Source organism: Ranitomeya variabilis, chromosome 2 (genome assembly GCF_051348905.1).
Source record: "Ranitomeya variabilis isolate aRanVar5 chromosome 2, aRanVar5.hap1, whole genome shotgun sequence".
Lineage (NCBI taxonomy): Eukaryota > Metazoa > Chordata > Amphibia > Anura > Dendrobatidae > Ranitomeya > Ranitomeya variabilis.
The window spans coordinates 862,753,778-862,771,248 of NC_135233.1; the positions used below are offsets into that span (position 1 = coordinate 862,753,778).

At 44.1% G+C, this 17,471-nt stretch overlaps 1 protein-coding gene across 1 annotated transcript in view; it reads right to left on the reverse strand.

Annotated features, from left to right (window-relative positions):
• P3H2 (prolyl 3-hydroxylase 2) overlaps positions 1-17,471 on the reverse strand; it is a 333,781-nt gene that overhangs the window by 41,828 nt on the left and 274,482 nt on the right. The window contains exons 9-10 of the mRNA XM_077290298.1: positions 13,927-14,054; positions 2,237-2,332 (exon numbers count right to left, since the gene is read on the reverse strand). Of these exons, the coding sequence (XP_077146413.1) occupies positions 2,237-2,332; positions 13,927-14,054 (224 nt within the window). The remainder of the gene's footprint in view (positions 1-2,236; positions 2,333-13,926; positions 14,055-17,471) is intronic.

Below are 17,471 nucleotides of genomic sequence, written 5' to 3' on the forward strand. Positions count from 1 at the left end.
TGAGTATTTCAGAAACTGCTGATCTACTGGGATTTTCACGCACAACCATCTCTAGGGTTTACAGAGAATGGTCCGAAAAAGAAAAAAAATCCAGTGAGCGGCAGTTCTGTGGGCGGAAATGCCTTGTTGATGCCAGAGGTCAGAGGAGAATGGGCAGACTGGTTCGAGCTGATAGAAAGGCAACAGTGACTCAAATCGCCACCCGTTACAACCAAGGTAGGCCTAAGAGCATCTCTGAACGCACAGTGCGTCGAACTTTGAGGCAGATGGGCTACAGCAGCAGAAGACCACACCGGGTACCACTCCTTTCAGCTAAGAACAGGAAACTGAGGCTACAATTTGCACAAGCTCATCGAAATTGGACAGTAGAAGATTGGAAAAACGTTGCTTGGTCTGATGAGTCTCGATTTCTGCTGCGACATTCGGATGGTAGGGTCAGAATTTGGCGTAAACAACATGAAATCTTTGGGATGTGGTGGAACGGGAGATTCGCATCAGGGATGTGCAGCCGACAAATCTGCGGCAACTGTGTGATGCCATCATGTCAATATGGACCAAAATCTCTGAGGAATGCTTCCAGCACCTTGTTGAATCTATGCCACGAAGAATTGAGGCAGTTCTGAAGGCAAAAGGGGTCCAACCCGTTACTAGCATGGTGTACCTAATAAAGTGGCCAGTGAGTGTATATTGTTTTGCCTAAAATTAAATGAATTATGTTATCTTTCACTTTAGGTCTTTTAGAGATCATTTCATCTTAAACTCGCTTAACTGTTCACAATAAAAGTAATTTTAACCAGGGATGCCCAAACTTTTACATGCCACTGTAATAGGTGTAATAATATCATGAACAAATACCTCCAATTAGGAATGTAATAAAGTTCTTCTGATTTCCTACATCTCTTTACGCATGCGTATTGCAGCAGCTTAGGTATCCATGGTTACAACCACTGATATAAGGCCCCGTCTCACATAGCGAGATCGCTGCTGAGTCACAAGTTTTGTGACGCAACAGCGACCTCCATAGCGATCTCGCTATGTGTGACACGTACCAGCGATCAGGCCCCTGCTGCGAGATCGCTGGTCGTGTCGGAATGGCCTGGACCTTTTTTTGGTCGTTGAGGCCCCGCTGACATCGCTGAATCGGTGTGTGTGACACCGATCCAGCGATGTCTTCACTGGTAACCAGGGTAAACATCGGGTTACTAAGCGCAGGGCCGCGCTTAGTAACCCGATGTTTACCCTGGTTACCAGCGTAAATGTAAAAAAAAAAAAACAATACATACTCGCCTTCTGATGTCCGTCAGGTCCCTTGCCGGCTGCTTCCTGCTCTCACTGACTGCCGGACGTACAGTGAGAAGTGAGAGCACAGCAGTGATGTCACCGCTGCGCTCTGCTCTCAGTGTACGGCCGGATCTCAGTCAGAGCAGGAAGCAGACGGCAAGGGACCTGGACACCGAAAGGCGAGTATGTACTGTTTGTTTTTTTTGGTAACCAGGGTAAACATCGGGTTACTAAGCGCGGCCCTGCGCTTAGTAACCCGATGTTTACCCTGGTTACCCGGGTGCTGCAGGGGGACTTCGGCATCGTTGAAGACAGTTTCAACGATGCCGAAGTCGTTCCCCTGATCGTTGGTCGCTGGAGAGAGCTGTCTGTGTGACAGCTCCCCAGCGACCACACAGCGACTTACCAACGATCACGGCCAGGTCATATCGCTGGTCGTGATCGTTGGTAAATCGCTTAGTGAGACGGGGCCTATAGTAACAGTTAGCTGGTTGCTAGTGATCGTAATCATGGATACCCAAGCTACTGCAATGCCCGCACATGAGGAAAGCGACATAGCGAATCAGAATTCCTTTTCAGGAGAGTGAATGAAGAAGAAACAAATTAGGGTAAGCGCACACTAAGATTTTTGAGGAGGTTTTGAAGGAGAAACTGAGTTGAAACTGCAAGTTTTTGAGGAGTTTTGAGATTTGGAGAATTTCTGCTAAGTTTGAGCTCTGTCTGCTCCAAAAGCATCTAAAAAAACCCTCTGCGTTCACATAGCCTTAGGGTGTTTGCTGAACTTTTTGGAGAGCTTTCTTGATTGATGCAATGGCTAAGTCTTCTAACAGACTCTCTAACGTGGAGGTAAACTCAGCAAAATCTATGGAACTCTGACAAGTAAGCTACAAGTCTAGGTTCTAGCTTTATTCTATTCTAGACAATTCATAGAATTACCAAAAGGGGATGATGTTACCTTCAATGCCTTTAAAACTGTGGCTCCTTCAAACTTCTCATTTGGTGTGTGGGGTGATGTTTTCCCTCTGTACCCATCTCCAGCGAGAGTTATTGTCTAATAAATGAAGTTAACAACACTGTTAAATATGTGGCATTTTATTATTATATGTTATCTAGTTGCCAAGATGTACAGTACCTGGCAGATTATAGTATATAGTGTATGTATATATAGTATATTGCAGCTGATCACTCAGGTAATATACATTTCCTCTCTGTAATGCTTGCTGCACATTGGCTATTATGTGCATTCCATTTACATCCTCAGACGGCGCATTTTGTGTGATATATATATATATGGACTGCACAAACAAATTGTTGTGTTTTCATTTGTTCCCTTTTAACCTCCCATCTTGTGTTGTTCAATTCCACATTGATTAATTTATATCTTGGCATATATTCTTTTTCCTCGTGCCTGATATATATTTGTTTTGTGACTGTTCCAGTACGTATATTGATCCATACTGGTAGTATATATTATTGACTTCACTGCTTTCTATAATATTGCTGGATTTCTTATCTGCACTAGGGTTGAGCGACCTTTAGTTTTTTAGGGTCGAGTCGGGTTTTGTGAAACCCGACTGTCTTAAAAGTCGAGTCGAGTGAAATCGGCCGACCACCGTGAAAAGTCGGATTTCGACCGAAACACGAACCCAATGAAGGAATTTAATTTTTTTTTTTTCTCTCTCTCTCTCCCCTCCGTCCCAGCACAGAAAATTTCGTATTGCACATTCCAAATCCCTACTGCGCACAAGCGATAACATGACGATAGGCGTTCACTCCCCTAAGACCTATGTCATCACTCTGCCCACACTCATTCATTGGCTGAAAAAATGGCGCTAAACGCGTCATACGAAACGCGACTTTGCCGCCAAGATCGCGGACCGCATGGCCGACCCCGTACAGGGATCGGGTCGGGTTTCATGAGACGCCGACTTTGCCAAAAGTCGGCGACTTATGAAAATGCACGACCTGTTTCGCTCAACCCTAATCTGCACTAATTGAGCAACCTGTCATGCCATGATCAACGTAGGGTACCGCATACAGTCATTAACTTACCTGTTGGACCTTGAATCTTTCCTTACAATCTATTACTATGCATTCAATTATTAATAAGTGTAAGTGCTGTTACTTTTTTATGTAAGTGCGGGCACTCTCTTTGTAGTTGTGCCACCATTCACCAAGTTTATTCTAATAAAAGTGTTTTATCTTTTTCCATTTATGCTTTGGAATATTCCTTGGTCACACATTCGCTTTTTTTCCTCTTTTGGTTTCTCTGTACAATCCAAATGGTCTGCCATTTTTTCCCTCTATGCACATATATATCACCACTTCAAGATACATCCGTAATTGATTTTTATGATTTTCAGTTGATATATATATATATATATATATATATATATATATATATATATATATATAACTGTATATATCGGACTATAAGACGCACCCAGGTTTTAGAGGTGGAAAATAGGGAAAAAAATATTTGAAGCAAAAAAATGTGGTAAAATATTTAATAACATAAATAACATACTATTATATGTGGTGGTGGTGTTATTATATACAATAGTACGTTATTATGTTGGAAGCTGCGGGTAGAAGATGGTGCTTCGGGACCAGTGCGGTGTCTGTAAAGTACTGTATGAAGACGCTGGAGGGGGAGTATAAGATTGGGGGCACAGGGCTTATATTTGAAAGCACCACTCCAGCACTGAAAAATAACACTGGAGTGCTGCTTTAAGAACCCATGGGAGAACTATAACTCCCAGCATGTCCTGTAGATCTTAAGGCATGCTGGGAGTTATAGTGCACCACAGGAGTGGCAGAGTGCTTTATTGTGTGTTGCAAAGACTAACCTTTTAATTGTGGCAGCCAGCCAGCCACTGTGGTGAGGTAAAAAGCTGGAGCATCCCATGACTGCACACACAGAGCTCTCCCTGCCTCTCCACAGCACAGGTCATAAGATGAAGCTGCAGATTCTAGTGGGTGTCTGAAGGACCTGTGATGACATCAAGAAGAGGGAGGGCCCTGTGCTGCCAAGTGATGCTCCAGCCCGCCCACTTCATGACATCACACAGGTCCTTATGCCCAGCATCCAGCACAGCCAGGCAGGTATGAGGAGATCTTGTCTCCTCTGCCACCCTGCTGCTGCCTCCTCCACCACCAGACACACAGATCTCCAAAGCTGCTGCAGGAATCCAGCGCTGGGGAAACCATGTGTGTCCCTGTTTAAGTGAAGGAATATTGGTTTGCTGCTCCCTGCTCACTGCTCAGCTGACAGGTGGGCGGGGAAGCAGCTAATGAATATTCACTGCACTTTAATCATCGGGATCATGTGGTTTCCCCCAGCTGATTCCTGCAGCCAGCCAGGCAGCAGGGACATTTTTCTGCCCTGCAAGTGGGATCCCACTCGCTGCTGCCCCCTCCCCACATGTTACATCCGTACCATAAGACGCACCCACACTTTCCTCCCAAACTTGGAGGCAAAAAAGTGTGTTTTATGGTCCGAAAAATACGGTATATATATATATATATATATATATATATATATATATACAGTATTGACCAAAAGTTTGGACACACCTTCTCATTTAAATATTTTTCTGTATTTTCATGACTATGAAAATTGTACATTCACACTGAAGGCATCAAAACTATGAATTAACACATGTGGAATTATATACTTAATTTTAGTTGTTGCACACTTTTTTGTTATGTCTTATATTCTAGGTTCTTCAAAGTAGCCACCTTTTGCTTTGATGACTGCTTTGCACACTCTTGGCATTCTCTTGATGAGCTTCAAGAGGTAGTCACCGGCAATGGTTTTCACTTCACAGGTGTGCCTGTCAAGCTTAATAAGTGGGATTTCTTGCCTTATAAATGGGGTTGGGACCATCAGTTATGTTGTGCAGAAGTCTGGTGGATACACAGCTGATAGTCCTACTGAATAGACTGTTAGAATTTGTTTTATGGCAAGAAAAAAGCAGCTAAGTAAAGAAAAACGAGTGGTCATCATTACTTTAAGAAATGAAGATCAGTCAGTCCGAAACATTGGGAAAACTTTGAAAGTGTCCACAAGTGCAGTTGCAAAAACCATCAAGCGCTACAAAGAAACTGGCTCACATGAGGACCGCCCCAGGAAAGGAAGACCAAGAGTCACCTCTGCTTCTGAGGATAAGTTTATCCGAGTCACCAGCCTCAGAAATCGCAGATTAGCAGCAGCTCAGATTAGAGACCAGGTCAATGCCACACAGAGTTCTAGCAGCAGACACATCTCTACAACAACTGTTAAGAGGAGACTTTGTGCAGCAGGCTTTCATGGTAAAATAGCTGCTAGGAAACCACTGCTAAGGACAGGCAACAAGCAGAAGAGACTTGTTTGGGCTAAAGAACACAAGGAATGGACATTAGACCAGTGGAAATCTGTGCTTTGGTCTGATGAGTCCAAATTTGAGATAGTTCCAACCACTGTGTCTTTGTGCGATGCAGAAAAGGTGAACGGATGGACTCTACATGCCTGGTCCCCACCTTGAAGCATGGAGGAGGAGGTGTGATGGTGTGGGGGTGCTTTGCTGGTGACACTGTTGGGGATTTATTCAAAATTGAAGGCATACTGAAGCAGCATGGCTACCACAGCATCTTTCAGCGGCATGCTATTCCATCCAGTTTGCGTTTAGTTGGTCCATCATTTATTTTTCAACAGGACAATGACCCCAAACACACCTTCAGGCTGTGTAAGGGTTATTTGACCAAGAAGGAGAGTGATGGGGTGCTACGCCAGATGACCTGGCCTCCACAGTCACCAGACCTGAACCCAATGGAGATGGTTTGGGGTGAGCTGGACCGCAGAGTGAAGGCAAAAGTGCCAACAAATGCTAAGCATCTCTGGGAACTCCTTCAAGATTGTTGGAAGACTATTCCCAGTGACTACCTCTTGAAGCTCATCAAGAGTATGCCAAGAGTGTGCAAAGCAGTCATCAAAGCAAAAGGTGGCTACTTTGAAGAACCTAGAATATAAGACATATTTTCAGTTGTTTCACACTTTTTTGTTAAGTATATAATTCCACATGTGTTAATTCATAGTTTTGATGCCTTCAGTGTGAATTTACAAATTTCATAGTCATGAAAATACAGAAAAATCTTTAAATGAGAAGGTGTGTCCAAACTTTTGGTCTGTACTGTATATCTATATATATAATCGTCTAAGGGGTACTTCCGTCTGTCTGTCTGTCCGACATGCGGCGACCAAACAGCTACAGGCTTAGTCTGGCAGCGAATTGGCCCCTCCTTACTCTCCTCAAGTCAGTGACCCCTCCCTACTCCCCTCCAGTCAGCGCCAGTGTGTCGCCCCATCCCGGACCAACTTTTTACTATTGATGCTGCCTATGCAGCATCAATGGTAAAAAGATACAATGTTAAAAATAATTAAAAAAATAAAAAATTGTGGTATTCTCACCTTCCGACGTCCAACGATTCGTGCGATGCTGTCGCCAGCTTCCGTTCCCCGAGATGCGTTGCGAAATTACCTAGATGACTTAACGGTCTTGCAAGACCGCTAAGTCATATGGGTAATTTCGCAATGCATCACTGGGAACGGAAGCTGGCGGCCACATTGCGCACATCGGGACAGCTTCAGTGGATGATGGAGGGTGAGTATATACCTATTTTTTATTAAATAATTTTTTTTTAACAGGGATATGTGTTGTGATTTTGCTTTTTGCTCCCTCTAGTGGTCATTAGTGATTTGACTCTGGAGCTTCTGTCTTTTCCTATATCCTCACCTGGGCCGTTAGTTCAGGGGCGTTGCTATATAAGCTCCCTGGACCTTCAGTTCAATGCCTGGCATCGTTGAAATCAGAGCTAATCTGTTGTGCTCTTGTCCTATGATCCTGGTTCCTTTATTTCAAGCTAAGTCTGCTTCCTTGCTTTTTGCTTTTGTTTTGTATTTTTGTCCAGCTTGTTCCAATCTGTATCCTGACCTTTGCTGGAAGCTCTAGGGGGCTGGTGTTCTCCCCCCGGACCGATAGACGGTTCGGGGGTTCTTGAATCTCCAGCGTGGATTTTTATAGGGTTTTTGTTGACCAGATAAGTTATCTTGCTATATTCTGCTATTAGTAAGCTGGCCTCTCTTTGCTGAACCTGGTTCATTTCTGTGTTTGTCATTTCCTCTTACCTCACCGTTATTATTTGTGGGGGGCTTGTATCTTGCTTTGGGGTCCCTTTCTCTGGAGGCAAGAGAGGTCTTTGTTTTCTTCTCCTAGGGGTAGTTAGATTCTCCGGCTGGCGCGAGTCATCTAGCGATCACCGTAGGCATGATCCCCGGCTACTTCTAGTGTTGGCGTTAGGAGTAGCTATTTGGTCAACCCAGTTACCACAGCCCTATGAGCTGGATTTTTGAATCTCGCAGACTTACACGTTCCTCTGAGACCCTGTCCACTGGGGTCATAACAGTATGCCAGGCCAGTATTAAATGTTTAATGCATTGCAGAAGTGGGATTATAAGAAAGAAAATTTTGAGGTTTTTTTTCCCTCTCTCATTTTTTTTTTTTCTTTTCCCCTTTACCTCAGAGTGGCTTAAGCTTGCTGCAGACATGAATGTCCAGACCTTGATTACAAGTGTGGACCAGCTTGCCGCTCGTGTGCAGGGTATACAAGATTATGTTACCAGAAATCCTAGGTCTGAACCCAAGATTCCGATTCCTGAACTGTTTTCAGGAGACCGATTTAAGTTTAGGAATTTCAGGAATAATTGTAAATTGTTTTTGTCCCTGAAACCTTGTTCGTCTGGAGACTCTGCTCAACAAGTAAAAATTGTTATTTCATTCTTACGGGGTGACCCTCAAGATTGGGCTTTTTCGTTGGCGCCAGGAGATCCGGCATTGGCTGATATTGATGCGTTTTTTCTGGCGCTCGGTTTACTTTATGAGGAACCCAATCTTGAGATTCAGGCAGAGAAAGCCTTGCTGGCTATGTCTCAGGGCCAGGACGAGGCTGAGGTGTATTGCCAAAAATTTCGGAAATGGTCCGTGCTGACACATTGGAACGAGTGTGCACTGGCCGCTAATTTTAGAAATGGCCTTTCTGAGGCCATTAAGAATGTTATGGTGGGTTTTCCCATTCCCACAGGTCTGAATGATACCATGTCCCTGGCTATTCAAATTGACCGGCGGTTGCGGGAGCGCAAAACCGCAAATTCCCTCATGTTGTTGTCTGAACAGACACCTGATGTGATGCAATGTGATAGAAAAACCGCAAATTCCCTCATGGTGTTGTCTGAACGGACACCTGATTTGATGCAATGTGATAGAATCTTGACTAGAAATGAGAGGAAAATTCATAGACGCCGGAATGGCTTGTGCTACTACTGTGGTGATTCTACACATGTTATCTCAGCATGCTCTAAACGTATATCTAAGGTTGTTAGTCCTGTCACCGTTGGTAATTTGCATCCTAAGTTTATTCTGTCTGTAACTTTGATTTGCTCACTGTCATCTTATCCTGTCATGGCGTTTGTAGATTCAGGTGCTGCCCTGAGTCTTATGGATCTCTCATTTGCTAAGCGCTGTGGTTTTATTCTTGAACCATTAGAAAATCCTATCCCTCTTAGGGGTATTGATGCTACGCCATTAGCAGAAAATAAACCGCAGTATTGGACACAGGTTACCATGTGCATGACTCCTGAACACCGCGAGGTGATACGTTTTCTCGTTCTACATAAAATGCATGATTTGGTTGTTTTGGGGCTGCCATGGTTACAGACCCATAATCCAGTCCTTGACTGGAAGGCTATGTCAGTGTCTAGTTGGGGCTGTCGTGGTATTCATGAGGATTCCCTGCCTGTGTCTATTGCTTCTTCTACGCCTTCGGAAGTTCCGGAGTATTTGTCTGATTATCAGGATGTCTTTAGCGAGTCCAGGTCCAGTGCATTGCCTCCTCATAGGGAATGTGACTGTGCAATAGATTTGATTCCAGGCAGTAAATTTCCTAAGGGAAGACTTTTTAATCTGTCGATACCTGAACATACCGCTATGCGTTCATATATCAAGGAGTCTCTGGAGAAAGGACACATCCGTCCGTCTTCTTCCCCTCTTGGTGCGGGATTCTTTTTTGTGGCTAAAAAGGACGGATCTTTGAGGCCTTGTATTGACTATCGGCTTTTAAATAAGATCACTGTCAAATTTCAGTATCCTTTGCCGCTGTTGTCTGACTTGTTTGCCCGGATTAAAGGTGCCAAGTGGTTTACCAAGATAGACCTTCGTGGTGCGTACAACCTTGTGCGCATTAAGCAAGGGGATGAATGGAAAACCGCATTCAATACGCCCGAAGGTCATTTTGAGTACTTGGTGATGCCTTTTGGGCTCTCTAATGCCCCTTCAGTTTTTCAGTCCTTTATGCATGACATTTTCCGGAACTATCTGGATAAATTTTTGATCGTTTATCTGGATGATATTCTGGTTTTTTCTGATAATTGGGACTCGCATGTGGAGCAGGTCAGGATGGTCTTTAAAATTTTGCGTGAAAATTCTTTGCTTGTCAAGGGCTCAAAGTGTCTTTTTGGTGTACAGAAGGTTCCCTTTTTGGGGTTCATTTTTTCCCCTTCTGCTGTGGAGATGGACCCAGTCAAGGTCCGAGCTATTCTTGATTGGACTCAGCCCTCGTCAGTTAAGAGTCTTCAGAAGTTCTTGGGTTTCGCTAACTTCTACCGTCGTTTTATCGCTAACTTTTCTAGCATTGTGAAACCTTTGACGGATATGACCAAGAAGGGCTCCGATGTGGTTAATTGGGCTCCTGCTGCCGTGGAGGCTTTCCAGGAGTTGAAACGTCGGTTTACTTCAGCGCCTGTTTTGTGCCAGCCTGATGTCTCGCTTCCCTTTCAGGTTGAGGTGGATGCTTCAGAGATTGGAGCAGGGGCCGTTTTGTCGCAGAGAGGCCTTGGTTGCTCTGTTATGAGACCTTGCGCCTTTTTCTCTAGGAAGTTTTCGCCTGCGGAGCGAAATTATGATGTGGGCAATCGGGAGTTGTTGGCCATGAAATGGGCATTTGAGGAGTGGCGTCATTGGCTCGAGGGTGCTAAGCATCGTGTGGTGGTCTTGACTGATCACAAAAATCTGATGTATCTCGAGTCTGCTAAATGCCTGAATCCTAGACAGGCCCGCTGGTCATTGTTTTTCTCCCGTTTTGACTTTGTTGTCTCGTATTTACCAGGTTCAAAAAATGTGAAGGCCGATGCTCTTTCCAGGAGCTTTGTGCCTGATGCTCCTGGAGTCGCTGAACCTGTTGGTATTCTTAAGGATGGTATTATCTTGTCAGCTATTTCTCCTGATCTGCGACGTGTGTTGCAGAGATTTCAGGCTGATAGGCCTGATTCTTGTCCACCTGACAGACTGTTTGTGCCTGATAAGTGGACCAGCAGAGTCATTTCCGAGGTTCATTCCTCGGTGTTGGCAGGTCACCCAGGAATTTTTGGCACCAGAGATCTGGTGGCCAGATCCTTTTGGTGGCCTTCCTTGTCTAGGGATGTGCGGTCATTTGTACAGTCCTGTGGGACTTGTGCTCGAGCTAAGCCTTGCTGTTCTCGTGCCAGCGGGTTGCTCTTGCCCTTGCCTGTCCCTAAGAGACCTTGGACACATATCTCCATGGATTTCATTTCTGATCTTCCGGTGTCTCAAGGCATGTCTGTTATCTGGGTGATATGTGATCGCTTCTCTAAGATGGTCCATTTGGTTCCTTTGCCTAAGCTGCCTTCCTCTTCCGATCTGGTTCCTGTGTTTTTCCAGAACGTGGTTCGTTTGCACGGCATCCCTGAGAATATTGTGTCAGACAGAGGATCCCAGTTCGTTTCCAGATTCTGGCGATCCTTTTGTAGTAGGATGGGCATTGACTTGTCGTTTTCGTCTGCTTTCCATCCTCAGACTAATGGACAGACGGAGCGAACTAATCAGACTTTGGAGGCTTATTTGAGGTGTTTTGTCTCTGCTGATCAGGACGATTGGGTGACCTTCTTGCCGTTGGCTGAGTTTGCCCTTAATAATCGGGCTAGTTCCGCCACCTTGGTTTCGCCGTTTTTCTGCAACTCTGGTTTCCACCCTCGTTTTTCTTCGGGTCATGTGAAACCTTCTGACTGCCCTGGGGTGGATTCTGTGGTGGATAGGTTGCAGCGGATCTGGAATCTTGTGGTGGACAACTTGAAGTTGTCACAGGAGAGGGCTCAGCGCTTTGCCAACCGCCGCCGCGGTGTGGGTCCCCGACTACGTGTTGGGGATTTGGTGTGGCTTTCTTCCCGCTTTGTTCCTATGAAGGTTTCCTCTCCCAAATTTAAACCTCGTTTTATTGGTCCTTACAAGATATTGGAAATCCTTAATCCTGTATCTTTTCGCCTGGATCTTCCTGTGTCGTTTGCTATCCACAACGTGTTTCATAGGTCCTTGTTGCGGCGGTACGTTGTGCCTGTGGTGGAGTACGTGGTGGAGAAGATCTTGGATTCTCGTCTCTCCAGGCGGAGGCTTCAGTACCTGGTCAAGTGGAAGGGCTATGGTCAGGAAGATAATTCCTGGGTGGTCGCCTCTGATGTTCATGCGGCCGATTTAGTTCGTGCCTTTCACGCCGCTCGTCCTGATCGCCCTGGTGGTCGTGGTGAGGGTTCGGTGACCCCTCACTAAGGGGGGGGTACTGTTGTGATTTTGCTTTTTGCTCCCTCTAGTGGTCATTAGTGATTTGACTCTGGAGCTTCTGTCTTTTCCTATATCCTCACCTGGGCCGTTAGTTCAGGGGCGTTGCTATATAAGCTCCCTGGACCTTCAGTTCAATGCCTGGCATCGTTGAAATCAGAGCTAATCTGTTGTGCTCTTGTCCTATGATCCTGGTTCCTGTATTTCAAGCTAAGTCTGCTTCCTTGCTTTTTGCTTTTGTTTTGTTTGGTATTTTTGTCCAGCTTGTTCCAATCTGTATCCTGACCTTTGCTGGAAGCTCTAGGGGGCTGGTGTTCTCCCCCCGGACCGTTAGATGGTTCGGGGGTTCTTGAATCTCCAGCGTGGATTTTTATAGGGTTTTTGTTGACCAGATAAGTTATCTTGCTATATTCTGCTATTAGTAAGCTGGCCTCTCTTTGCTGAACCTGGTTCATTTCTGTGTTTGTCATTTCCTCTTACCTCACCGTTATTATTTGTGGGGGGCTTGTATCTTGCTTTGGGGTCCCTTTCTCTGGAGGCAAGAGAGGTCTTTGTTTTCTTCTCCTAGGGGTAGTTAGATTCTCCGGCTGGCGCGAGTCATCTAGCGATCACCGTAGGCATGATCCCCGGCTACTTCTAGTGTTGGCGTTAGGAGTAGCTATTTGGTCAACCCAGTTACCACAGCCCTATGAGCTGGATTTTTGAATCTCGCAGACTTACACGTTCCTCTGAGACCCTGTCCACTGGGGTCATAACAGATATGGTGCCCACACTGCTATATACTACGTGGGCTGTGTTATATACTGCATGGGCTGTGTTATATACTGCATGGCCTGTGTTATATACTACATGGGCTGTGTTATATACTACGTGGGCTGTGCTATATATATATTACAAGGGCTGTGTTATATACTGCCTGGCTGCTATATACTATGTGGGCAGTGTTATATACTGCGTGGGCAGTGTTATATACTACGTGGCCTATGTTATATACTGCGTGGGCTGTGCTATATACTATGTGGCTGTGTCAGGACTCTGAACTTTTTTTACCTTTTGTGATTTACTGCCCTTTTCCAAGATGGCGTCTTTGGTCTCATGTGCACTGTGTCTTCCTGCTATAAAACTCCACCCCAGCCTTCAGTCTGTGCTAGAGTATTCTGCCTTGCATCCAGCTCCTGACCTCTGATTACTCCCTGGCTATATACCTGCTCCTGTGAACCTGTGTGGTGATCCTGCTACTCTGCTCTGAGTTCCTGCTGCATACACCAGTTTTAAGTAATCCTCCTTCATCTGCTGCTCGTGCTAACTTCCATCTGTATTTGCTGGACATGTAAGCTGTTGCTGCTCTGCAAAAACCTGAGACTATTAACCAGGCCTCCCTGGTTGAGCTAAGATATAATTTGAACTGCCTTATAAGCTTATCTATCTGTGTTTGGACTAAGACAAGGATTTATTCGTGTCAAGTATCCTCAAGAATAATTGTGCTTCATAGACTTTCTGCGTGATTGCATTTTCCTCTGAAGTTTCCTATAGACTGCTAAGCTGCGTTTAATATTTACACCAAGTGTTGTGGACTTGAGTTTCTCTCTGCACCTGTTTGAATCACCGTGTGATAATATAGACTTTATCACTTATAAAACTGTGCCCTGTAGTTGTCTTGTTCCACGCAAAGAGTCTCCTGAGTTATCCCCTATAATTATTACAGGCTGCTATATACTACGTGGCTGTGCTTTAGGCTACATCTATATTAATTTCATAACATGAGAATAACTATTTACATTTATTGAGCAGTTCTAGTACTTGTGTTATAAAAGATATTACATTATTTCCTTCAACCATACACATGCATATTTCCACTACTTCATTCTATTTCCATATTTCATCCCTCTCTGATGTGTCACACAGAGATGCACTTGGAGATAATTATCTTTTATACATGTGCCATATAGTATGAAAGCAAACAATCTTTGACTTCTGAACTTACATTGGCCACTCCGCGAAGCTCCTTACATTCCTCCTCTGTTATAACATGATCCAGCTGGACTCTTTGCGTACCATTAAGATACTCCGAAGTGTGCACAAGTTTTACTCCATCATATACCAGCGGTCCTCCTGAAACGATATTATTCATTTATCCAATAAATTCTTTGGGAGAAATGAAACTAAGTGAAAACTACATCCGAAAATATATAAATCCAATGTACGAGTAATCATAAAGAAATACATGTACAATTGAATACACGTGCATTGGTTTTCTGTACGGTATATTCATTTATGTAGTTTATAGATATGAGCCTTCAGCTGTGTGATCCAGACAGAAGCGTGGGTATAACCATGACTTGTGAAAGTTACATCCTTTTAATTACTACCTCAAAGATAAAGAGGAATGCAACTGCAGGTTGTGAATCTGGATGGTAACGTTTATTTATTCCATGAGTAGCACTTTAGTAGTTTGTTTTATTGTATCTCCCATGTATCACCACCAGAGGGCAACAAATGACTAGGATTGTCCAGAAAAATATTTAGAATTGATTGTACAGAACCCCAGCAGATTAATGCATGTAAGGAATTTCATTTTAAAACGTTATTCCTTCAACACAACTTATCATTCCATGATTTTAGTGTAGCTCCTTGTTTAATGCTAGTATATAGGACAAGTCAGCAGCATATACAGAGACTTGATCTTTGATAATGCACACCTCTACATTGTTACCATACGGGAGCAATACTGCAATAGGACATATTGATAAAATATGACTGGGATGGTAAATCCCTGTGATTTCAGTACAAGTCCATAGAGAAGAAAACAAAAATGTCTTGACATTCTCAATTGAATTGAAAAGACATGGCAATACCATTTTCTTAAAATGGCAAAGGTAAAATGTACATTCTCAGATATACAGATGTAGCAAATGTTACCTTGTCTCGGATAACAAAGCAGTGTAAGGCCTCTTTCACACTTCCGTCCTCTACTGTGCATCGTTGTAAAGTGACGTATCGACGGACGTCACGAAAATAGTGAAAAACGTGTGTGACGCATCCAGTTTAATGACGGATGCGTCGTTTGTGTTGTTGCCACAATGTCAAAGGCGTTCTTCTTCTGTCTTGTTTCTTTATCATTCAGGTTTCGCATCCATATGTGATGAACCAGAACCTAGATCCCATTCAGATGAAATATGGGCTTTAATCGGCGGTAAGATCATTACCACCGGTTAGAGCACTGCGGTTCCCACGTTGTCAGATGACAGTATGAGCCAGCAGCTGTGAACAACGTAAAAAAGGTTACCACTGGTCACAGGCATTGGCTGATGAGAGGGTACTACTCATCAGAGTACGCCTGCTGTCACTGATAACTCACAAAAGCAAAGGTTCTCATGCAGTGAGCTGCAGCAGTGTGATTCCACTCCAGTTTCAGAGTTAGCTAGCTGGTATGGATAGCTGTCACATCACTTTTTTGACCGCTATCCAAATCATCCGACTCTTCGTGGGACTGATATGGATTATCTTCACATCAAACAGGACAGCGATGTCGTTGCTTATTATTTTTCCTCTTTTACATGTGTCATGGACATTGGTGGATTAGGCATAAAGGTGAGTATTATGGTTGTTTATTATTATCTTTCTTTTACAGGTGACATGGGCTTCAATGGATTAGGCAAAAAGGTGAGTATAATTGTGCTTTTTTATTATTTCAATTAAAGGATTTCATTCTGGCTGTGCTTTTTTTACAATCTAACTATGGGGTTACTAATGGGGCATCTTATAGATGTCTCTACATTACTAACCACTGAGCTCGATGTAGCGGCCATAAAATAGCTGACATCAACCCCACAAATATTACCCCACTTGCCACTGCATCAGAGCAAGTGGGAGGAGCCAGGCAAAGCTCCAGAATTGGCACATCTAATAGATGAGCCTTTTCTGGGGCTTGCTGCAGGCTGCTATTTTTAGGCTGGGGTGGACCAATATCCTTGGCCCCTTACCAGCTTGAGAATACCAGCCTCCAGCTGTCTGTTTTAGTTTGGCTGGTTGTCAAAAATGGGGGGACCACACGCCGCCTTTTAAAATTATTTATTTAAATAGTTTAAAAAAAAAAAGGCGTGGGACCCCTCTATTCTTGATAACCAGCCATGATAAAGCTGACAGCTGAGGGTTGCAGCCTGCAGTTGTTGGTTTTGCATGAGCTGGTTATTAAAAATAGAAGATACCCCCATGACATTTTTTTATTACCATTTATTTATAGCACAGGCGCTAGCTGATGAATCCTCCTATCAGTGGTGCCTGCTCTCACTGTTATCAGCACCTGCAGTCGTACACTGATGAGAGTAGCACTAACCTTTAAGCCACCAGTCACATCTCCCTTCTTTGGAATATGAATAAAGCTCCCGTCTCACTAAGCGAGATCGCTAGCGAGATCGCTGCTGAGTCACAAGTTTTGTGACGCAACAGCGACCTCAGTAGCGATCTCGCTATGTGTGACACGTAGCAGCGACCAGGCCCCTGCTGTGAGATCGCTGGTTGTGTCGGAATGGCCTGGACCTTTTTTTGATCAATGAGGTCCCGCTGGGTAGCACACATCGCTGTGTTTGACACCTTACCAACGACCTCGTTGACGACTCAGACACTGAATCGTCATAATAGCTCCCATGTGATATCGTTGTACAGGTCGCTACAGGTCGCTGGTGGAGATGTCAAACAGCGAGATCGCAGCAGCGATCGTTGGGAAGATCTCACTGTTTGACATCTCACCAGCGACCACATAGCGACGCAGCAACGATCCCTGACAGGTCGTATCGTTGTCGGGATCGCTTTAGCGTCGCTAAGTGAGACGGGGCCTTAACACTGATCCTGTCCAGTCCTTGGGCCATTTACCAGTTGTCCATATCTGTTGACACAGATGCGTGATTACATCAACTGCTATTGTAACATCCAGGCGATTCATTGTTTGCCAGAAGCTTTATCGTAGCAACAACTTAGTCTTTCAAGATGTTCGGTTCACTATCATTTCCATTCTCAGCTTCTTCCCGTATCATCGAGTCTTTCATATAGATGTGCTCCATATACTCTTTCCATATGCTTGATTTTTTTTTCCTGACTGAATTTGAGAACTCCAGTGTTTTTTCAAACCTGCAGAATGTCAATTCTTTCAGCGTTTCTGCAGGATATTTTGCAGTGTTTTTTTCACCCATAGAAAGCAATGACAAAGTCTAAAAACATTGCAATAAATGTTTTTGCAGCGTTTTTTAAGCATTTTTGGCAAACAAAACTTTATGAAGCGTTTTGTAGACAAAACACACGTCATGTCAAAAACGCCATCAAAACTCTTCAAAATGGGCATTCTGAGTGTAGCATTTCTACTGCCAAGGGAGCACATTTTGGCTACAGAAAAAAACTCAGAAAAAACGCTGCTTATGAACATAGACAAATTTAACACTTAACTTGACTGCACTATGGACGCAGCACATGTCCGCTCCATCCAAAGCGCTGCTGGCATTTGAACGCAGGTGATTCCACATGTCTTCATTGAAC